The sequence below is a fragment of the Raphanus sativus genome, unplaced genomic scaffold, assembly GCF_000801105.2.
Source record: "Raphanus sativus cultivar WK10039 unplaced genomic scaffold, ASM80110v3 Scaffold0805, whole genome shotgun sequence".
NCBI classification, from domain to species: Eukaryota; Viridiplantae; Streptophyta; class Magnoliopsida; order Brassicales; family Brassicaceae; genus Raphanus; species Raphanus sativus.
In genome coordinates, this window is record NW_026616121.1 from 1 (window position 1) to 23073 (window position 23073).

The 23073-nt window shown below is 38.9% G+C and overlaps 3 protein-coding genes, 2 non-coding genes and 2 pseudogenes across 6 annotated transcripts; 1 reads left to right on the forward strand and 6 right to left on the reverse strand.

Annotated features, from left to right (window-relative positions):
- Window positions 1–63: 63 nt before the first annotated feature.
- On the reverse strand, window positions 64–1246 carry LOC130503114 (DEMETER-like protein 3; annotated as a pseudogene).
- On the reverse strand, window positions 1245–5991 carry LOC130503111 (DEMETER-like protein 3; annotated as a pseudogene).
- A 616-nt stretch (window positions 5992–6607) lies between these two features.
- LOC130503115 (5S ribosomal RNA) lies at window positions 6608–6726 on the reverse strand. Its single transcript, XR_008940643.1, has one exon. It is a non-coding gene; the product is annotated as a 5S ribosomal RNA (ribosomal RNA).
- Window positions 6727–6880: 154 nt separating this feature from the next.
- LOC130503110 (caffeoyl-CoA O-methyltransferase 1-like) lies at window positions 6881–8220 on the reverse strand. Its single transcript, XM_056997760.1, has 4 exons — window positions 8036–8220; window positions 7727–7951; window positions 7462–7593; window positions 6881–7383 (listed from the first exon to the last, which is right to left on the reverse strand). The coding sequence occupies exons 1-4, from the start codon at window positions 8156–8158 to the stop codon at window positions 7090–7092; spliced, it is 774 nt and encodes a 257-aa protein (XP_056853740.1). The 5' UTR covers window positions 8159–8220; the 3' UTR covers window positions 6881–7089.
- A 1034-nt stretch (window positions 8221–9254) lies between these two features.
- On the reverse strand, window positions 9255–9327 carry TRNAR-UCU (transfer RNA arginine (anticodon UCU)). Its single transcript has one exon. It is a non-coding gene; the product is annotated as a tRNA-Arg (tRNA).
- Window positions 9328–9491: 164 nt separating this feature from the next.
- Window positions 9492–17424, forward strand: LOC108816172 (protein DJ-1 homolog C). Its single transcript, XM_056997757.1, has 9 exons — window positions 9492–9878; window positions 9971–10171; window positions 10249–10398; window positions 10471–10650; window positions 10740–10817; window positions 11000–11203; window positions 11280–11417; window positions 11509–11619; window positions 17125–17424. Exons 1-9 carry the CDS (start codon window positions 9651–9653, stop codon window positions 17239–17241), a joined length of 1407 nt encoding a protein of 468 aa, XP_056853737.1. The 5' UTR covers window positions 9492–9650; the 3' UTR covers window positions 17242–17424.
- A 181-nt stretch (window positions 17425–17605) lies between these two features.
- On the reverse strand, window positions 17606–20000 carry LOC108822367 (ABSCISIC ACID-INSENSITIVE 5-like protein 6). 2 transcript variants are annotated; one of them, XM_056997759.1, is made up of 6 exons: window positions 19850–20000; window positions 18790–19633; window positions 18408–18695; window positions 18256–18327; window positions 18132–18161; window positions 17606–17957 (listed from the first exon to the last, which is right to left on the reverse strand). In XM_056997759.1, exons 2-6 carry the CDS (start codon window positions 19609–19611, stop codon window positions 17883–17885), a joined length of 1287 nt encoding a protein of 428 aa, XP_056853739.1. In that variant the 5' UTR covers window positions 19612–19633; window positions 19850–20000; the 3' UTR covers window positions 17606–17882. The 2 variants fall into 2 exon arrangements, with proteins under 2 accessions (XP_056853739.1, XP_056853738.1); XM_056997758.1 differs by lacking the exon at window positions 19850–20000 and having other exon boundaries at window positions 18790–19836.
- Window positions 20001–23073: the final 3073 nt, after the last annotated feature.

Below are 23073 nucleotides of genomic sequence, written 5' to 3' on the forward strand. Positions count from 1 at the left end.
TGTCTAATTATCAACGGTTTTTGTCGGTTACGCGTCTTTAGCATTTGGTTTGGGGCTGAAGAGATAATAATAATAAAAAACCACGGTAATTGAGGCCCAAAACTGATCAGCTTGAGTAAACACGACGGAGAGAAGAGAAAAGAGGACGCATGGGTTTATAGCTAACTAAAAGAAAAACTAATAATAAAGAAAACAAATCGATCAGTCTCTCATGTGCTTTTCTCCTCTCTCATCTGGTGGTGTGTGTAATCTGCGGACGAGTCCTTCTGGATATCGTTGCTTTCTGTTAAATCCTCTCATGCATACAAATCCTGCACATCACCATCATTATTGTTATTCAATATATATATATATATATATCAACTTCATAATTAATAAAACAATATTTGTACCAGTCCAAAAACATAGTTGAATTCTTGTTTCGTCTAACATCCGAAAAATGGATGTCACTGACGAACCACAGTAAGCGCACGCTTCTCCAATCCATTACAAAACTCTCTAGGAAACACAATAGGTTCCAAACTCGTCTCATGATCTGCAAAAACCTGAAGAAAAAAAAAAAACATTATTTGAGTTCAGTGAAAACCAATACAAGGAATAAAAGAAAAATACAATTACCTCATTGGTTTGAAAGTATGTGCCATTAAGTGGGAAACCTCCTCGCATCGCTGTTCTACAAGGGATCTGTTCGATTTGCATTGATCCATGTAAGTTCAAGTCAACAGAGTTTAGAATGATTAGTCTTTTATTCAGCTTACCAGAATGTGTCCACGGTAAGTGTTTGAACTTTCTTCCCGTATATTCAACAATAAGAACAAGTCTTAATCATGCAAAGGGTTTGTTCCATCTGAGTCACATTTCTTCTTTGGTGGCACGAACGAGTATGATGTTTCACCTAAAAAAATAACATAATGAAAAATTAGTTTATGCCTTATATGAATGATAAGATAAAGTTTTGTGTTCATACCTGGTTGCCAAAGGGCAAGAGATATGGACTAGGATCATCACATTCTCTTCTCTCAAACTATAAATACATAACAAAATCATAAAAAAATATCTAAAACAATTATACAAAAAGTTGCAAATCTTTAGTAATATACTACTTACATCATCAAGAAGCTCATGGTTATCAGGAAGCACATATCTGCAAAACAAACAAAGATTATAATATACTCCCATAATATGATAATCTTTCAAAAGTATATAAAATTACTTACACCACATGTTCAGTTCTTAATCTTGTCATAATACTTTGTTTTGCGGGGCAACTTCATTGGAATGCAAGCATTCTCTGGAGTCATAACTGCTAATGCTTTTGAAATCTCGTCACCAGAACCGTTGAGCATCGTTGCACCTTTCATGAATGCATCAAGTACATTTTTCTTCAATGCATCCATGTCGATATGAATTCCAGGAATGCAGAATTAGACCGACAATAACTTCTGCAAGGAGTGTCCTCAATGTCTGGTAACTCTGGAATTTCTCTAGTCGGAGAAGACGGAAACTCAACGATTGGTTCACAACAGTCAGTTTGATTGCTGCATTCGGTAGAAACACATTCTTCAATCGAATTGATCTTTGATGTCATCTTTGCATCATCATCATCATGAAAATATGACTGTGTAGCAATGTTTGACTCTCGTGTCTTTTCTTCAGGACCTTCGAGAAGAACTTTGGAACTGAAAAGAAAACAAAACAAAATGAGACCAACATCATCAACTGGTACTTGTATTAAAATGCATTCTAATGTATTAAAGGAAGACACTTAGGATAGAGAGTGTAACCTGACATATGCACTTGCAAAATATTTGCATTCTGATTTCATCGGACATGAATTACAATTAGGAATAACCTTCGTGCAGAAGACCTGTGGTTGCAAGATTTAGTTCAAATGAATACTGATTTGTATTTAATCAGGAAAAATCATAATGAAGAGGTTTGTTTGTAAGATGCACCTTTCCAAATGTTATCATCTGATAATGTAACTCGTACCTATAAAAATAAAAGTGTAAGACAATCAATACATGTCGATATGATACTATAGATTATTAGTTCATTTTTAACTTACAATGTTTCTTGCGGAAGTTTACATAATCGTGGCCAAAGATATTTTTGAATTGAATCCATTGAAGGATACCTAATTGGAAAATATTAGATTGTTAGTTGCTTATATATATATATATATATATATATAATATATATATATATATCTTAATTTAAAAAAAAAAAAAACTTAACTGAAATAAATGATGCAACTGAACACCATCTGGTAAAGGTTCAAGAGGAACCCAACCAAGTCGAACTGCTATACGTCCAACATTTGTGTCAACCTATACACATCCAAAATATTAAATGTTAAAAGATAAATAGATATAAAATTTGTATAATTTCTATTCATACCGGAAAAGCCGAATGCTTAAGTCCTAAAAGTCGTACGCATTCAGCACTCTTTAGCCCTATGCCTTCGATCTCTAATAGATATCTCCTGATAATACAAAATAAAGTTTTAATGTCATTTTCCAATAATGATAACACAAAAAAATCAGCATAACATACTTTACTAAGTCAGAAGGAGCATCTCGAAGCCATTCAAGATCCACGCTTCCATTTTGTTTTGCTTCGCTGTTGAGAAATTTCTTTAGAAAAGAAAAATATATTAGTGTTCAACCTCTAAAATAATATATCAAAAGACTTAAAAAAAAAGAATCTTACCAAGATTTTTCTTGCAAGACCATTATGTTGTCCTCGTTTCATGATGGTGTCAGCAAGAACTTGTTGATCAGATAACCTTACAGCATTCCAATCGACAGTGTCCATATGTATTGCATTCGTAAATCTTTCTTTTGTGTAGACTTTTCTCAAACTCTCCCAATCAACATTCTCATCTTCCATGATACCTGTTTTTTTGTTTTTCCTTTTTGCATCTTTTTCATGTTGCTCCAAGTTTTCTCGTAAGGAGACAGATCCAAGTGAAATTTTAGCATCCTGAGTTGGTATTTGACCACCACCAACTAAGTTATCAACCTCTTGAGGTTCATCAATGAAATATGCTAAGTTTTCCAAACTTTCTTTTACATCCACTGGAAATTTTGCAGCAACACTCATGAAAGCATTGCTGTAAAAAATAATAAACAGAGGAAAAAAAATATTAAATATTTTATCTCAAGATTTTGTAAATTAATTCAGATTTTACCTTGAAAGGTAGTCAGAAACATTCTGTGTCAAGAAAACTCCAACCACTGAATCAACAACCGAGCCTTTCCACTGTTTAAATTTTCTATTGCCTGCAAGATATAGCAACCACTAACATAATCAAAAGCACAATATTTTGCTAACTGTATATCTTATTTGTGAATATTTTTAAATATTACAATAGAAAATAACAATGTACCTTGCAGAAAATGCATCCGGTTAATGAAAAGTTCTATCCGGCTTTGGAAGATTGTTCGTTCTTCTTTCCATTTGCGCTCAGTCTCTTCCTCGTTCATATGTGACATATCTGGAAGATCGTTCTCCATTAACAACTCCCACTCTTTAATGGTTTCAGGATCAAGATTCACTTTCGCATTAACCAGTTTTTCTTTGCTTTGCCCAAAGTTGTTCCTCTTCGATTGATATTTAGTTTGTCCATCTCTTTGATTAACTTGGCAACACCTTTAGTTTTTTCGTAGACTCTTCAGGCGTTATGTAACTAGCCGATTTCATAAGTGTATCTGCAAAAAAATTGAACAAAATTAATAATGTGTAACCAAAACACCCAACGATATTATATATTATCACATATATCTCCATTCAAATTACTACCCGTACGACCCCTGTTTTAAATCTAACCATTCAGGGCAACTATTATACATGGATTAGTAGATAAGTTTTAAACACAAGCTAGACTACAAGATATCTCCACATGTGTAGGTATGGAAGAAATGGGCAACTACTAATTAAATAAAGAATGATAGCACGTGTACTGAAAAATCAAAATTATTTTCTGTAAATCAAAATATGGTTACCTTCTATGTGTAAAGGAACATCGGCTAGAGATGAAAGATTGTGATCTTTTTGATAATTTAATTGAAAAACTAAATTCTCCACAATATCTTTTATTTCTTTAGTGCGTGAGTTTGGTGCAACACAACTTGACGATGCTGTGAATATATCTGTAGAAACAACATATAAATAATATAAAATATCCGATTTATGAAGCATGTGATAAATTGTAAAAACTAAATACTAATTACCTTTGTTTGAACTGCAACATCTTCATGTCCATTATCTTTCTCACGGTTTTTTTCTTTGGTTACAAGTTTGCTAACTTTCTTAGCTTTTTCAAGTGTTCCTTCGAGCCTATAAAACAAAGAAATCACAAAATCATGTAAAATTGATGTGCAAAACCATTATCATCCCTTAGAATTAAACACCTTAAACACGTTACAAAAAACATTATGAGAAATAAAAGTCATTACCAACTGTTATCTTCTGGTTAGAATGCATCAAATTCAGCTTTGGTGCTATCTTTTTTATCTGTCAGAAATACATAGATAATCAAATTAAATAGATCATCAAAAATACTTCAAAGATAAACAAAAAATAGTTGATTACCTTTCTCGCTCGGATGAATTTCTACCAGTAACAAAGTTTCTTCTACACATTCAAAAGACAAAGCAATTCTAGTCCATCTAACCATATTCTTTTTACGAGTAGACCTTTTGAATGTTTTTTCCAAATGGGCATAGGAAACGAGGGCGATATCAGCACATGAAAATCAGTTCTACGAAGTGGAGTCATCCTCCTTTTGCCCTTTGGAAAGTTGGGAATGGAACTTCTACTAAGTTCAAGAGCAAGACAAGTAGAACTTATCTCTTCATCCAATGCCAAAGATCGAGCTACATTCTTGCTTTGTTTTTTCTTCTCTTTGGAAAACTCTGCTTTTCTGGAGTCCGAACCTCAAATACAACTTCATCTTCTTTCTCTTTCTACTCCTTTTATTAGATGTAGTTCTCATTCGAAGATTGGTAGGATCCCTTGTTTTTTTCCATCTTCCAAAATCCTCGGCCTATGGTATCTCTGTTTCTTGCGTATCTTTTCAGAATTGTTCTCCTTTCCTTCTCCATTAGCATATTGTGAATCATCTTTCACCAAATAAAACAATCATAACAAGATTACTTCATCTATTGACAATTTGTAGCAACCTAAAATGTGCTAACTATAATTTTAGACTAGATATATGGTATTTTTACACCTATAAGATTTATGTTAAAAAAATTACTTACCTTGAAGAATTGCTGACTTAGAATTTTTCTCTTCTTTTGAGTTTTTCTTCCCTTGTGTGCTATGTATACTTTGTAGATCGACTTGTACCATCAAATGAAATAAAAGTGTAATAAGTAATTGATCTATACTATATAGACAAAGATCAGCTTGAATTCAATAATTTGGATTGTTGTTTTTTACCTTTGAAATTTTCTGGTTCTTCACTCTTTTTCACAGACTCCACTTTAGTTGTATTGTCTATGTTGAAATCTGAATTCGCCAACTCAGAAATCTCAATCTTGTGTGGAGAAGTTGTAGTAGAGTCATCGACGTTTTGTAACTTATTGAGCCGCTTGGTAAACTTTCGTCGAACATAGAATCTCAGTGGCGGTTTAGGCTTAACGGCTGTTTCTTGAACAACCAAACCAGAACCTTGGTCTGGATCTTGTGAATTTTCCATTATTTTGTCTCCTGTAACATATGCATTGATTAAAAAACTTTTATAGAAGTCAAATTCAATCTAATTTGAACTAAGTTTAGGTCTGATACAAGAGAACTAGAAAACTTCAGAGGAGCGATCGTTTAAGGATAGAGGCAGAATTAAAACTTACAGAGTATAATTGCGATATACTCTGAGGCAGGAGAGACGAAAGTATTATGCGAAGCACACACGCACGATCGAACTTGGGCCAACTTCAGAGGCGAGAGAGACAACCTTGGGGGAAAAAAGTACTCTCTGTTGAGAAAAATGTTATTTCCATTAAAATTTTGAATTTAAGGGTTTTTCCGTATTTTGGTAACGAGATGTTGAGATAATTATGTTAAATATTATAAACAGTTTAAGGAAAAAGGAGAATATACGAAGTTATCATGGATTTTATCATTTTGAAAAGAAAAAATAATATATATATGTAGGGATTTCCTAGATTCTTGTAGTTTATCTATTTTCTTCATGTTAAGAAAATTTATCAGAAAATAAATATTATTGTAAAATATTTTGTATTTTTGAAACGAAACGTTTAAGAGCTATATTCAACCGAATTTAACTGATTTGTATTAAAATGACAAATTTATTATTATTAACACATGAATTTTAAAAAATTATTTAAAATTAATTGTTATTGAATTTGACATTTCATAAATCATTTTGAAATTCACTATTATTGAGATATTTAAGTTCCAGAGTTTTAAATTTTTTAAGTAATTTTAGAGTATTTATGTGAAATTTCTTAGTTAAAAATATAAAATTCAAATCTATGGTTTTATGTAATATTCAAAAGTAATTTAATAAAAAAATATTGACAAAAATTATATATTTAATTTACAACTTTTTTTTTTGAAACTGATTTTTTTTTTTAAAGGGATGCAACACGAGGACTTTTCGGGAGGTCACCTATCCTAGAACTACTCTCGCCCAAACACGCTTAACTGCGGAGTTCTGATGGGATCCGGTGCATTAGTGCTGGTATGATCGCACCCTTAATTTACGACTTTCAGTGGGTTGGTTTGTATGTAGAGTGTAGCAGGGACCGAGGTTATTTTCTTTGTAGATTCCTCTTGGGAAAATATTATGGACAATTGTCTATCGATTATGCATAAGTTCAAGTTTCTCTAGAAAACTTAATGAGTGATATTTTGTTTTAGATGTTTTATCATATAAGGTTGAGAACATTATTTATCTGTTCACAAAGAAAGCAAAACACAAATGAACAATGGGGAGATACTAAACAAAATACATAAAAGCGGTCCATTTTGGTTGGTTGGTGAATGGTGGTGATAAGAGCAATTTGAAAAACAGAGGGAGGAAAGTTAATCCACCCACACTCAAAAGTGTGATATCAATCAATTGATCCGACGACAGATAGTGATCCCATCACCAACGGGAAGCATGCAAATCTCGATCCTAGGGTCAGCAGCGAGAGCCTTGTTAAGCTCAAGAACAAAGTCTCGGTAGTAACGAACGTACTTCCTCATCGGTGCATCAGGAGGGGCCACAACGGAGCCGTTCCAAAGAGTGTTGTCGTAGCCGATCACTCCTCCAACTTTCACAAGATCAATCAAACGTTTATGGTAGTTGATGTAGTTGTCTTTGTCAGCATCGACGAATATAAAGTCATATGTTCCATGGTTCTTCTCCTGCACCATACCACACACGATTAGTTACTCGCTTACAATAATTTTTTCTTTACGTTTATACAAGAAGAAAATGCTTACGTCAGCAACGAGTTCATCAAGAACAGGAAGAGCAGGGCCTTCCCTGAAGTCGATCTTGTGAGCAACGCCAGCTTCCTCGATGATCGGTAGACCCAACTCGTAGTTCTCTCTGTTAACATCCATAGCCAGAATCTGAAGGTAAAAAGATAAAAAATTTAACTCCATTTTCACATATAAATCATATATTATAAAATACTAAAAACAGAGGAAGAACACAAAAAAACAGAGGAATAACAGAGAAAAACAGAGGAAGAAGATGTTTTACTTTGCCGTCTTCAGGGAGAGCAAGAGCGGTGGCGAGGAGAGAGTAGCCAGTGTAAACGCCGATCTCCATAGTGTTCTTGGCATTAACGAGCTTGATGAGCATGTTGAGAAACTGACCTTCATCTGCCGATGTTGTCATTATGTTCCAAGGGTGTTTTGCTGTGACTTCCCTGAGTTCCTTCATTGATTCTGGTTCTCTTGGATACACACTTGTCTCCAGAATATACTGCATGTGTTAAGTGTAAGATTTTAGATTAGGTTATTGAACCGAAGCATGCAAACGGCAAGAGTTTTGAAAATGAAACCGGACCTGGTAGAGTTCGTCGCTCTGTAAGAGACTCTTGTGACCGACTTCTTGGTGTCGGAGATTCTGAGATTGCTTGTCTTCTCCACCGGTAGATGTCTTCGTTGTCTCTACTGTGGTAGTCGCCATCTCTCTCTGTATATGTTATTTTTTTAACAACTCTCTCTGTGTATGTTAAAGTGTTTTCGGATGATTCGATTCATACAGATGGCATTATTGGTGTACATATAAAGGAAAGAGAAAACGAGACCGGTTTGAACCGGGTTAGTTATATCCGGTAGAACCTGGTCTGGGGTTGGTGAAACTCTCCTTCTTAACACGCAACTGGTCTGTCGCTGTCTTAAAATGGGTCCCGTCCACTGTGGGGCTTCAGACGCACTTGGGGGTGGTAACGTCTCGGTGGCAACTCAGTGAAGTTTGTTTCAAAATTTTAAACAATATTCATGTGGTATGGTTTGTTGACAACTGAATACATTTTGGTGTGCATTTATGAGTTAGTTGCATGCTTGCTGCTAGATACTACTCGTATTATGTATTTATTATGTTTTCATTTCATTTTAAATTTTACAGAAAAATTGTTCCAAAGGCGTGATTGAGAGTTTCACACTGGCTGTAGCCATGTAGATGAGGTGTGTATTGTAAACAAATTAAAAGTAGACATAAACAATTAAAAAAGAAAGAAGAAAATGAGGAGACTCGGTGAGTAGAGAAGAGACCAATCTCAAGGGAACAAAGAGACATTCTTGGTGGATCCAACAACTCTGCTTTGGTCTTTGGGGTAGGTGAACAACCTCTTCTTGGTGGAGGAGGTGTATGAGTAATCATCCTTCCTTTTACTGCCATGCTTGAGCTGGGGACATAGTTAAAAACTAAAATTGATCGAGATAAATGAATCCAACGACTTGGAAATCAAACTCAATAGCCCATGCTATCTAGATCACGGTAACTCCGCACGTTGTTCACATAACTGTGGAATTTGTTTAAACCAACCTTAGCTAATTGGCTATATAAGGCAGGAGCCTTTATTATACTTTTGATATATCTTGAAAATTTATCTCTATTAAAACACACAACTAATCATATCAGTAATCCTCTTTGTATACAAAATGCAATTATTTTTGTGTACTGCTCCTCCGTCATAGTAGCTGTGGCCAAGTTTTTAAACGATAATTAATTACTAACGACTTCTTGTTTGTCAAAAAAAAGAAGAATCAAGTAAAAAATACACGCCCGGTGGGACTCGAACCCACAATCGTCTGATTAGAAGTCAGACGCCTTATCCATTGGGCCACGGGCGCCTTGATGACCAATCAACTAAATAACAATACTTTGATTAAACATAAAGTTCCGAACCAAGTTGTCAACATTCGAGAAATGTAGAGTTATATAGATAAGACACTCACTCCCCTCTCCGCCTGGTTGCAGTTAGCAACCGTTATTGTGGTCAGGGGTGGTCCTGAGCATAGCGAGGTGAAACATTCGCTTAGGACCCCCAAAATTTTTACAAAAATTAGTATGGAAAAAGGCCCCCGATTTGCAAAAAAAAATTTTTTTTGAAAATTCCTTACTAAATTGTTTAGGGTCTCCCCATATCAGGGACGCCCCTGATTGTGGTCTTTCGATGATAGCTTCGCTGAGTCCAACTTTAACGGAGCCAAGGCTCATCTCTTCGATGGGTTCAGTCTCGGCAACTGTTTCTCCAAGTTTGTATTCAATCTCTTTGATTCATTCACCAGCGAAACAAAGGAAGTCCCGAAACTTAAAACTCAGAGCTTCTTCCACGTCATTAAGTACGGAAACAACGAAAGATATCATCATCGACGTTGGCCTCGTCCCGATTTCCAAAAAGGTTTCTCCTTTACACCTTTCTAAAGAATCTAAAAGTTGCCAGCTTTATTTTGTCTAGAGAGCAAAAAAAATTGATAAACCACGTTACAATAGGTGCTTGTCCCGATTGGTTATGGTACGGAGGAGATAGAAGCTGTAGTACTAGTTAATGTTCTAAGGCGAGCTGGTGCTGAGGTCACCCTTGCCTCTGTGGAGCAGAAGCTAGAAGTCCAAGGCTCATCAGGGACCAAGCTGCTTGCTGATGTCTTAATCTCTAAATGTGCTGAACAAGTTTTTGATCTCGTGGCTTTGCCGGTAAGTTATTTAGACGTTACATGTCTTCTCCTGCTGTTCTGCTTCGGCTGATTTTTTTTTTTTTTCAAATTGTGAAGGGAGGTATGCCTGGTGCTGTTAGGTTAAGAGACTGTGGAGTTCTGGAGAAGATCATGAAGAGACAAGCTGAAGAGAACCGGCTGTACGGAGCTATATCCATGGCTCCTGCTATTACTCTCCTCCCATGGGGCCTTTTGACTAGAAAGAAGGTTAGATTGCTGTAATTAAATTAACCATTTTTATTTTCATTTTCTAAACTTGGTGTTAGTTCATTGTGCAAGACAACAGGACATCCTGCTTTCTTCGGGAAGCTGCCTACATTTTGGGCTGTTAAGACAAACATTCAGGTTTCAGGGGAGCTTACAACTAGCCGTGGACCAGGCACTTCTTTTCTGTTTGCTCTTTCCTTGGCTAACCAGCTCTTTGGAGAAACCACAGCCAAATCGCTTGAAGAGCTTCTGGTCTTTGTCCTTATTCACTTGTAGGATCATTCTTTTTTTTTAATTCATCTTGATATGTAACAAGTCTTCTTTTCTAATCATTTCTCCAGCTTCTACGCGATGGTTACCAGAATCCTAAGACGGAGGAGTTTAATAGCATTGACTGGTCTCTAAACCACACACCTCGTGTAAGTCAGCATGTAGCTTTAACCAATGCATTTCCATGTAATTTCATGTGATGAGAATGTGATGATGATAACTGTTTTTTTTTTTTGTTATAGTTTCTGTATCTATGGAGTACTACTGTTTAAGTTGGCTGATTCTTGTTGGTTCTGTGAAATTGGTTTTAATGATGTTTAACTAAATTCAGGTTCTTATGCCGGTAGCTAATGGATCTGAAGAGGTTGAAGTGGTCATAATTGCAGATGTTCTTAGGAGAGCCAAAGTAGATGTCACTGTTGCGTCGGTTGAAAGATCTTTGCGGATTACGGCATCACAAGGCACCAAAATTGTCACCGACAAATTGATTGGTGAAGCTTCTGAATCATCATCATATGATCTAATCCTTCTTCCGGTAAGACATCAAGATCATTAGAGATATACTGATGTTTTATAACTTTGATGCTTTTCTGTTCGATGGAACTTCCTAGGGAGGCCGTGCTGGCTCAGAACGTCTACAGAAGTCCAAAGTTCTCAAGAAGCTACTCAAAGAACAACAAGAATCTGGGAGAATATATGGAGCTACTAACTCTTCATCTAGTGTCCTCCATAAACACGGTTTACTCAAGGTAAATTGAAGAAACTTTTGTTTGTTTTTCTTTTTTCCTTTCTGTCTTAGACATGAGCAAACACTGTGAATGATTTTGAATCCTATTGCAGGAGAAGAGAACAACTGTGTATGTTTCAGACAAAGACGGGCCTGCGAATGACCAAATGATAGAAGGAGCAGAAGTTGTTATAGATGGAAACGTGGTCACAAGTTTGGGGCTGGCAACTGATACGTACGAGTCTCGTGGGCCTCCTATCCTATATCAGTACTACAGAAGGAATAAGGGAAGGAATGGGCCTACTGGGGCACCAGCATGATTGATTGATGAGTGACGGATCCTAGGAGGTGAGGTGGCATCCTTCTAGAAACAGAATCTTCAAATAACCACCTGAGGCAACTTGTCACGTGCAGTGGATAACGGCTCGAGAGTGACGTGCTGAGTCATTTACTTTTCATGCTATTTAGATGCGTTGTAGAGAGAGAGAAAGGCTATCGAGTGTTTGAGTCGATCATTGTGTAGGAGCTGAGAAATCTCCTGTGAAACTTTCTCTTTGCTGTAACACTTGATCGATTGAGCAATAATACACTTGTTTCTCTTTTGATTCTCGTTTTACAAATTACACGTAACAAACTTGGTATCAGAGCACGGTTGTGACCTGAGATCGAGCATGGCACCGCTGAAGAAGAACGAGGAGAAGATCGCCGAGCTCTCAGATCGCGTCGATGAGAGGATCGAATCGATCGAGAAGGAGGTAGGGAAGATCTCGTCGTTGGAGAAATGTATGGAGTTTTTGATGAAGGAGGTGAAGCAGATGACCGGCGAGTTTGGGAAACTTCAGCTGAGTCTGACAGAACAAACCAAGGAGAAGGATCGGCGGGTGGAAGGGCCGCTCTCCTCTGGTTTGGACTCTCAGCCGGTTGGGGTTCTCAGCGCGCCGGTGTATCACGGAGAAGGATCGGGGAAGAAGATCGCCGGTGAACCCAGAAATCTTTACGGTGAAGGCTTCGCCGGTGAGGCGGGACCAGAGGAAGAATCTTACGTGAGACAGAGATCTCCGTGGCCAGATGGGGAGGATCGGAGCTTTCCGTTGACAAGGAGGGTGGAGATACCCTTGTTTAACGGAGAGGACGCCGAGAGTTGGGTGTTGAGGATCGATCAATACTTTGAGATCGGAGAGTTTACCGAAGATGAGAAGATCCGAGCAGTGAGGGTGTGTTTTACCGGAGAAGCCTTGTCGTGGTACCGGTGGGAGAGAAACCGGCATCCATTTCGGGGATGGGAAGATATGAAGTTGCGCGTGTTGACTCAGTTTTCATCAACACGCGATACGAACGCGGGAGAGAGACTGATCCGTCTCCAGCAGACGGGATCGGTGAAGAAATATCGGAAGGAGTTCATCGCGCTAGCGTCGAACACACCCGAGATTCCCGATTCGGTGTTGGTGATGGCTTTCAACAGCGGGTTGCAGTCAAAAATACGAGCAGGGGTGAAGCTGATGAAGCCAAAGGGGTTGGAAGAGCTAATGGAAGTGGCGGAGATGGTGGATGACTGGTCCGGAGGGGGAGAGTCGTCGGAAGGGGTTAACGAGGATGAAGGGAAGTTGGGCCGAGCCCAAAACGGGAGGTTTCAAGCCCAAGGAGCGAAGACAGGAGGGTCTAACTCAAATCGGCCCAAGCCCAATAACGCTGGAACGACGTCGTCGAGCAGTGGCGGACAGAAACCTCACAACCGACTGAAGCCACCGTTTCGACACCTAACCCCAGCTGAAGTAGCAAAGTGGAAGGCGGAGGGCCTCTGCTTCCGATGCGATGAGAAGTATCGATACAATCATCGTTGCACACGACCCGAGGTGATGGTAATGATGGTGTTAGAGGATGGCACCGAGATCGATATCTCCGACTGCTCAGTAGAAGAGGCGGCGGAGGCGAAGGTGGAAGAGGGAGAAGTCGCAGAGATCTCAGCCAGCTCGATGATGGGGATTTCGTCCTCTCGCACTATCAAACTGATGGGGCGTATCAAAGGCGAGGAGATGGTGGTGATGATCGACAGTGGGGCGACTCACAATTTCATTTCGAAGAAGATGGTGGAGAAGATGAACCTGCCTCTGGACAATGACCGGAGGTACAGCGTACTGACGGCAGGAGGAATAACCATCAAAGGAGTGGGGTGGTGCGACTTGGAGCTCCAGCTGCAAGGAAGTACAATCAAATCCAGCTTCCTTCCACTAGAGCTGGGTAACGCAGATGTTATCTTGGGGATGCAGTGGCTGGAGACGATTGGGGAAACGAAGGTGAACTGGAAACTGCAAATCCTCAAGTATAAGTTGGAGGGAGTCAAGTACGTGTTGCGCGGAGATCCTAGCCTATGCTGCTCTCCTATATCAGCTAAAGCTATGAGGAGGACGATGGAGCACGATGGAGAGGTGATGCTAGTGGAGTATTACGGGCTTCATGCGGAGAAACCACTGAATGAAGGGCCACTGACCTCCCAGCTGTCGTTAATACTGAATGAGTACGCTCAGGTGTTCGAGGAGCCACAAGGCTTGCCCCCTTCACGAGGGAAGGAGCACGCCATTGTGTTGAAACCTGATGCAGAACCAGTGAGTGTCCGTCCCTTTCGGTACCCACAAGCGCAGAAGGAGGAGATTGAAAAGCAGGTGACTACTATGCTAGCTGCAGGGATCATCCAGGAAAGTAGCAGCCCTTTTTCCAGCCCAGTCCTCTTAGTGAAGAAGAAAGACGGAAGCTGGAGATTTTGCGTAGATTACCGCGCGTTGAACAAGGCGACAGTGACTGACAGCTACCCAATTCCAATGATAGATCAGTTGCTCGACGAGTTGCACGGAGCAGTGATCTTCTCTAAGTTGGATTTGAAGGCTGGGTACCATCAGATACTGGTGCGCGAGTGTGATGTTCCGAAGACGGCCTTCAGAACACATGATGGGCACTATGAGTTCCTCGTCATGCCATTCGGACTTTCCAACGCGCCTGCTACCTTTCAGTCACTAATGAACGACGTGTTCCGTGGTTACTTGCGCAAGTTCGTCTTGGTCTTTTTCGACGATATACTCGTGTACAGCAAGACCAAGGAGGAGCACGCTGAGCACGTTCGACTGGTTCTCGAGGTTCTCCAGAAACACCGACTCTACGCCAACAAGAAGAAATGTCAGTTTGGCACGGAGTCTGTGGAGTATTTGGGGCATATCATCAGTGCAGACGGTGTGGCAGCTGATGGGGAGAAAATAAAAGCGATGCGTGAGTGGAAGGAGCCAAGGCACATCAAAGACTTGAGAGGGTTCTTGGGGCTCACGGGGTATTACCGCAAGTTTGTGTTGGGATATGGAGACATAGCAAGACCGTTAACATCCCTGCTGAAGAAGGAGCAGTTTCGCTGGGACTCAACGGCAGCTACAGCTTTTCAGAAACTCAAAGAGGCGATGACTACAGTACCTGTGCTCGCCTTACCTGACTTCTCCGAGCTTTTCGTGGTGGAGTCTGACGCATCTGGTGTAGGATTGGGGGCGGTTCTAATGCAAAATCAAAGGCCTATAGCCTATTTCAGTCAAGCGCTAACAGACCGTCAGAGGATGAAGTCGGTGTATGAGAGGGAGCTCATGGCAATAGTGTTTGCCATTCAGAAATGGAGGCACTACTTGATTGGGAGGAGGTTCCTGGTTCGCACAGACCAGAAGAGTTTGAAGTTTTTGCTGGAACAACGCGAGGTTAATGTGGAGTATCAGCGGTGGTTGACTAAATTACTGGGGTTTGACTTCGAGATTCAGTACAAGCCAGGGTTGGAAAACAAAGCTGCTGATGCCTTGTCGCGTAAGGAAAGTGGAGCAGAGCTAATGGCGTTATCAATACCCGTGGTGTTGCAAATGGAGGAGATCAGTAAGGCGGTGGAGGATGATCCAGAGTTGGGCCGTATTGTGACAGAGCTGCAGAACGGCACGACACCACACCCGGAGTACTCTTTGGTTCGTGGCAGGCTGTTACGCCAGGGCAAGCTAGTGGTACCCAAGGATAACAAGCTGATCGAGATAATTCTGCGGGAGTTTCACGACAGTAAGCAGGGCGGTCATGGGGGCATTTTGAAAACACAGAAACGAATTGGAGATGTGTTCTATTGGAAGGGGATGATGACTGACATCAGACGTTATGTTGCGGCTTGTCAAGTGTGTCAGCGCAACAAATACTCGACTCTGGCTCCGGGAGGACTACTCCAGCCCTTACCCATTCCTCTCAACGTGTGGGAGGACGTCTCGATGGACTTCATCGAAGGGTTACCCAAGTCCGATGGTTACAACGTCATCATGGTGGTCATCGACAGATTTTCGAAATATGCTCACTTCTTGGGCCTGAAGCATCCGTTTACGGCAATCGATGTGTCAATGCTGTTTGTCAGGGAGGTTGTGAAGCTACACGGGTTCCCCAAAACAATCGTCTCGGATCGTGATAAGGTGTTTACGGGGGTATTTTGGAAGGAACTGTTTAGGCTGGCAGGAACAAAGCTTTGTTTCAGTACAGCATATCACCCACAGTCCGATGGCCAGACTGAGGTGACTAACCGGGGACTGGAGACTTACCTACGTTGTTTTGCTAGTGAGAAACCACGCACATGGGCTCAGTACTTGGCGTGGGCAGAGTACAGCTATAACACGGCTTTTCATTCCGCGGTGCAGATGTCCCCGTTCAAGGCAGTTTATGGGCGCGATCCACCTACGTTGATGGGCTTTGAGACAGGATCTACGAACAACGCTGACTTGGAGAAACGCTTGAAGGACAGAGAGGAGCATTTAGACCTCATCCGCCAGCATTTGCACAAGGCGCAACAGACGATGAAGAACAGAGCTGATGCTCATCGTCGTGAAGTCGAGTTTCAGGTAGGAGACAAGGTCTTCCTCAAGCTGCGTCCCTACCGCCAACAAACCTTGGCTCGTCGCGCTAACGAGAAACTGGCAGCTCGATTCTATGGTCCTTATGCAGTGGCAGAACGCATTGGCAACGTGGCTTATCGCCTCTCCTTACCAGCGGAAGCACGCATCCATCCCACGTTTCACGTGTCCCAACTGAAGCGAGCCATTGGGGAGAGCACGACTCCGGTCTCTCTACCACCACAGCTCACAGTGGAGGGCGTTCTGGAAGCTCAGCCTGAGGAAGTGCTCGATGCAAGAATGAATGCAGGCACTGGCCAGCGCGAGGTGTTGGTTAAGTGGAAGGATCTTCCTATGACAGATAGTACGTGGGAAAGCGCCGAAAAGATGGCGAAACAGTTTCCTGATCTTGACCTTGAGGACAAGGTCAGTTTCAATGGCGGCAGTAATGATACGTACGAGTCTCGTGGGCCTCCTATCCTATATCAGTACTACAGAAGGAATAAGGGAAGGAATGGGCCTACTGGGGCACCAGCATGATTGATTGATGAGTGACGGATCCTAGGAGGTGAGGTGGCATCCTTCTAGAAACAGAATCTTCAAATAACCACCTGAGGCAACTTGTCACGTGCAGTGGATAACGGCTCGAGAGTGACGTGCTGAGTCATTTACTTTTCATGCTATTTAGATGCGTTGTAGAGAGAGAGAAAGGCTATCGAGTGTTTGAGTCGATCATTGTGTAGGAGCTGAGAAATCTCCTGTGAAACTTTCTCTTTGCTGTAACACTTGATCGATTGAGCAATAATACACTTGTTTCTCTTTTGATTCTCGTTTTACAAATTACACGTAACAGCAACTGTTACTAACTTCTCTCTAGCTATAGTTAGTAAGCTGTTTGGACATGGTAGGGCAAGAAGTGTTTCAGAAGGGCTTGTGCATGAGTATAGAGGGAATATGAAAGCACCTTGATGAAGATACACAGTTAGAAGATTCCTCCACTGCTGTTCCTGAATCTGGAGTGCACCCTACAAGAAATTTTGCCGTTTATGTTAAGTTTTGTATAAGATTTTGTATTACCAGTTTGAGATTACAACATGATTGATTCTACACTTGATGTTTCCATCAATCTTATTCACTCTCTCTTATACGTTATTGATTCGGTCCCAAATTAGCAGCTTCAAATGGGCGGATGAGTAACGGTTCAGGCAGAAACAACTGTTGTCTCATTCCTCTTGGAGGCATGTAGCTATAAATAACCACACACCTCGTGTAAGAGGTCCACGCAGGTAATATATGCTACAAGACAAATCCAATCTTGTCAAGTTCACAAAGATGTTTCAAGACATTGACACGTCCTATAAAGCAACATCAAGATCTATTACATCAGGAAGATAAAACCAAAAGATGCTTCAAGAAAACAGAAGAAAGATAGGAAAAAAAAAGAGTGTTGATCTAGTAGTCAAATCGGCCGCACACTTCATTACCCTACAATCACCCCACAGAAAACACCTGCCTAAGTTACATACAAAGCTAGCTTCTACTTTCTGTGCTGTTTCTATAACTTCTTCTCTTTATTGAGCTCCTTTTGGGCGCCTTCATATATAAGCTCTCTACCAAGGACCCGTCAATGTCCTTCGCAAGCATTGCCTTTTGCATCCCCATGCCTGACGCATTGGCTCCAGAAGCTGCAACAACAAAAAAAAAGAAGAGACTCAATTAAATAATCAAAACTTGTGGGACTAGTCTTGCAAAAGATGTTGGCACTCTACTTAAATGTTAAGATGTGATGTTACACTTTGACTTCATTGTGTTTGGTTTCAGTATTGGACTAAAAGCTAAGAATACAAGAGAGACAATACCTGTTTTTTCTGCTTTTCCATGATTTCAACCTGCAAAGAAACATTTGCTAAACTGGTCAGAACATAACATCAAGAAAATATATCCCAATTGAAAAATCTCGAGATAGGAAGAAGCAAGACACACTTGTTTCCTCTGCAACTCTTCATTCTGCTCTTTCAGTTGTGCAACTTCTGCCTCCAACTCCAACGTATAAGCCTGTCAGACGGCAAGATGAAAAAGTAAATAACTATACTTCTCAGGTTTCTTCAATCTCCAAGATTTGAATGGAGACTCACTTGCTTGCGAGCGCGAGATCTTGCAGCTGATTCCCTATTCTTAATCATCCTTTTCTGCCTCCTCTCAATCACTTTCTCCAGGACTGCGCCTGTTTTTCTCACACGACCAAACATGTAAGGAACTGGTGACAAAGATGCATCCATGGCGCTCTTTGGAGTCAGATCAGGTGACATCTGGCTTCCGGGAGATACTGCTGCAACCGTAACACCTGTTTTGAAATCAACAGCTTGAAGAAGGTTGTTGTTCATAGGCCTGTCCCTAACTCCAAGAATTGTAGGCTTCACCTCCTGTAGGCAAAAAACAAACCATGGTCAAATAACTGCAGATAAAAACCCAGCTTAGTCCTCAAAACATTAATAACATAGTCAGGTCCTTAGTCACCTGTGTTAGAGGTTGAGAACGGTTGACCAGATCAACAGTGTTGGAAAACGCTATAGTAGTCTGTTTGGGGAAAGCTACATCCTGCTTCGGTATCAGTTCTCGCGGCTGATGCACTTTCTGTGGCTGCTGCTGCTGCATCTGCAGTGGCTGAGTTTGAGTTGTCAGCAGATCCGGTCTCACCACACCTCCATGAGGCTGGTTGGGACCACCAAACCCATTACGAGCTGAAACCAAACCTGCATCACTTCCAAATCCAAAGAACCCACCATTGAAGTTATCCACCCTCTCCACCGGTTGAGACTCTTCCCTAACCACACCGGCTCTGACCAAAAACTCCTCCAGAGTCATCTCTCCCAACGTCTGTTGCCTCTGCGGAACTCCACTTGCTCCTCCTCCAACGTTACCTACACCATCTCCACTGTCATCCTCCTTCATCAGCTCCTTCCAGACATCATCAACTCTTTTCTGACTAATGGTACGAGGCAACGTAAGTGACCCTTGTCTCTGCAAACCACCACCACAACCGGCAAGTTCTCCTCCCACACCAACAGAGAAACCTCCATTGTTGTTCATAACAACAGTGTTGTTGAAACTGGTGTTATTGTTGTTGGCCATCATAGAGTGGCTTTCCTCAGCTGTCCAAATGTTCTTCAAGAGCTCGTCCATGTTCATGGACCCAAAGTCCTTCCCAATCCCACCACCCCATGAGCTCTGAAACTCATCAAAGGTTAACGAGAAAACAGAGTTCTGTCTCATCAATGGAACACCAGCCCCCAAAGCTGGATGCTTTGCCTCATCAACGAAGTTAAATCGAGAACCCATCTCTTGCTATCAAGCTTTGAATCTAAAACGTGAACAAAACAAAGCAGAGAGGTTAAATAAAAATCAGATCTTTTAATACAGAAACAGAGCAGAGAGTGAAAACACAGGAGAATCTCAAACAATTCTACAAAACAACCAATCATAAGCTTATATTCGGCGGGAAAATTCATGATTCGGATCCAATCAAACGAATCTGAAACAAGAAACCAATCAGTGAAAGTTTTTATTTTCCTCTTACCTTCAGATTTTTATTTTTATTTTATTTCGATATTTCCTTTTTGAGAAAGAAAAAAAGATCTGAGAAATATAGGGAGGGAGGGAGCGACATGTGTCCAAGGCGTGACACTAGTCGCCATATAAATGGAGCGTTTTAGACTGTTTGGACTCGGGGATTATTTTATTCTCGATAAGGTATTAAAAACACTTTGACGTCAGATCGTGCGTGAGCGAATATTGGACAACGTGGTCCAATGAGAAACGCTGCTTTTTTCTAAAAATCGTTATCATTCGTTTACGATTCCAACGAATAGCAAGTCGCAAAGTGTAAGGAACCTGGCCGTTAGATTTTCCTAATCGCCGTCGTCGGCAACGAGATGAATATTGTAATTTGATGGATGATTTATTTGGTAGACGGACATTATGCAAAATAAAGTTTTTTGTGGTAAAAAAAACAGTTCGCATGCAAAACCAGGTCTTTTTCGGCTAATATATACGGATCAGGACTGTTTTTTTGAAACTGATTTTACGGATCAGGACTGTCTCAAATTATTTATGGTAGAAAAGTATTAATAGTACATTTAAAAGTTTATAACTCTATTTATATATTCACGTCCTTTTAAAATTATAAGATCTAAATTTAGTTTAATATTATATCTAAAAATTTAGAGTTTAAACTATGTTTTATGTAATTACTTTAAAAAATTCTTAATTTTTATATGTTGAAAATCAGACTATATTCTACTAGTCGACTTGTTCATTACATGTAACTTTTAACATATTCATCATCAGTTCAGAAAATATCATAATTAAATTATTATGTTTATGATATCAAAAAAAATTGAAAAACATTAAATTATTTAACAAAATATAATGTTCATTATAACGTCAATTGTTTTTACAAACTTCGTGCCAATACATATATATTTTGATTTTCTTATAAGTTATACTTATTAACAATAAATAAACCTAATACATGAAGGGGGGGGGGGGGGTTATTGGGAGATAAATTTGCATAGAGTTTGTGAATTTTAAGAATTGATAGATTTTAAAAAATGTGGATTGTGAAAATGTATATACATTGACTTATAAAATTTGATCATAACTTCCTTAGATTGATATAGATTTTCATCAATTTGGCTTACCAAAAGAGTTTTTTTTAAAGAGATGTACTTGGCTTATATATATATATATACAAAGAGTAATAAAGAAATAATAAAATTAATAATTTTTTAAAAAATTGAATTATATGTTTTAAATTCGAAATTATTATAAAAGTTAGATTTTTTTTCATTTAAAAATCTTTTTGCAATTTGAAAATAATTTTCAAACTATTTTCACATTTTTTTATTTTTAGATTTTAATATTTATAGATTTAATTATATATTCAAAAAATGATAAAACAACATACTAATTGTTATATGTTGAAACTGTAAAGGTATAGTTTCGAAATATATGTTTTTAAATTTGAACTTTTTATATATTTTTTTTTTGTTTTTCAATTTTTCTTTATTTTTGATGAATTTCGAAAAATATTTAAAAAGTTTTTAACTTTTATTATTACATTTTTATAATATATATATATTAAGTTGTGATTTGTATTATGTAAAATTGCTTTTTATTACTTCATTATTCTATTTTGTTGTTTGTATGTGAGTGTATTTTTGCATAGATTTAAAAATTTTATGGGTATAGTTGATATTCTCAAAGTTGAGTCTTATGAGTAAAAATAAAAAAAATTTACATCCTAATAACAATAGATTTCAATAGAATGTTAAAATCAATAAAAACTAAACTTTTCCAATAACCAAAGATTTGAGTGGAATTTAAAAATCATCACCCCAATAATAATGGATTCTATTCAGATTTTAAAAATTCACAAACTAATAACAATAGAACTCAAAATTTAATATCTCTTCTTAAATTTTTCTACCAATAACCCCCCCCCCGAAATGTTATTTATGTGGAATGAATATTAGAGTATTTCTAACCTCATTTTATATTTTACTCCAAAATAGAATGAAAATGAGTAACGAGAAAAAAAAACATAATTCTATAAAAGAAGTAGTGTTTTATTTTTTTGTGCAATGTTCTATTCTCATTTTATTTTATAGTAAATATAAAATAGAATAAAATGACACAGGAAAAGAGAGAATGTTATAAAATTTAAAAATTAAATTAAATTATTATATAATGCTGTATTTTTGTATACAAAGCGGAGAAGGCCAGGAACGGGTGATCAGTTCCGGAATCTTTATCACGTTTGCTGCTGCACCTACAAGGGATGGACATTGACCACGTGGCGCACTCAACGCCCTCGTAAAGTATTTAAAGGAAGCAACAAACATTATTGTATTCTCTTATTGTATCAGTATTGGTGTCCCATTACTCACATAATCCTTTTGTGTGTGATCTTCACATGTGATGTGATGTGATCTTCTCTTTAATTTATTTTATCTTTTTTCCTTTTCTTTTGTTTATTGGTGTTTCTTCATTGTTACGAACTCTTATCCTTGACTCGGTACACAATACAAGTGACCCTTCGTGTCACCCATCTTTTATTTCTATTTTCAATCATGTATTTTAATAGTTTTCTTAAAGAATCTACTGGATTAGGAAACCCTACTACATTAACTTAATAAAATATGAAACCGTGAGCTTATAGAATTCACATGGACTCGACTCTACTAGTCTTTTGAAGACATGTTCTTTCCTTTATTAGATTTAATTAATTGAAGTTACTTCTTTAAGGTCGTGATGAGATAACTACACACATTTTCTAACCCTTCTTTTACTTTTTTCGGAATACAAAAACCAAAAAAAAATCCAAAACAAAACGAATAAACCAACAGACGAAATGATATAAAAAGAATCAATGTCATGACGCTTATATGTTTTCTTATAGCTTATTTTTGTGACCAAAACTCAAAGTTGCTAAGAGTAGTTGAACTCTTAGAAAGAGATCTACCAAATGGAGATCTGGATTAGAAAAGTGAATTATTGTTGGGAGAAATTAAGCTTTGAGGCATATCAAGATATCGATTAAGTCTAATAAACTATTGCATATTCCTCAAAAAAGTAGATTTTCCTAGTAAATGCATATGCATGCGAAGTGAATGGCCCGAATAATGCGAGCTCGAAGGTTTCGCACTCTTACACGCAATCCAATCATGCAGGTGATCAAGACCAAATCTATTGTTTTACCAAAAAAAAAAACAAATCTATTGCTCTCAACAACTTGGGGTG

Excerpts from the sequence above, each read along its gene's own strand:
- LOC130503110 (XM_056997760.1), bottom strand. The coding sequence starts at position 8,158 with ATGGCGACTACCACAGTAGAGACAACGAAGACATCTACCGGTGGAGAA. Across the intron at positions 7,952-8,035 it reads AGAGCGACGAACTCTACCAG|TATATTCTGGAGACAAGTGT; the intron begins GTCCGGTTTCAT and ends TAACACATGCAG. Across the intron at positions 7,384-7,461 it reads TTGATGAACTCGTTGCTGAC|GAGAAGAACCATGGAACATA; the intron begins GTAAGCATTTTC and ends GGTATGGTGCAG.
- LOC108816172 (XM_056997757.1), top strand. The coding sequence starts at position 9,651 with ATGATAGCTTCGCTGAGTCCAACTTTAACGGAGCCAAGGCTCATCTCT. Across the intron at positions 10,651-10,739 it reads AATCGCTTGAAGAGCTTCTG|CTTCTACGCGATGGTTACCA; the intron begins GTCTTTGTCCTT and ends TCATTTCTCCAG. Across the intron at positions 11,620-17,124 it reads TGGTCACAAGTTTGGGGCTG|GCAACTGTTACTAACTTCTC; the intron begins GCAACTGATACG and ends TTACACGTAACA.
- LOC108822367 (XM_056997759.1), bottom strand. The coding sequence starts at position 19,611 with ATGGGTTCTCGATTTAACTTCGTTGATGAGGCAAAGCATCCAGCTTTG. Across the intron at positions 18,328-18,407 it reads GATCTCGCGCTCGCAAGCAA|GCTTATACGTTGGAGTTGGA; the intron begins GTGAGTCTCCAT and ends GCCGTCTGACAG. Across the intron at positions 17,958-18,131 it reads TGGAAAAGCAGAAAAAACAG|CTTCTGGAGCCAATGCGTCA; the intron begins GTATTGTCTCTC and ends TTGTTGTTGCAG.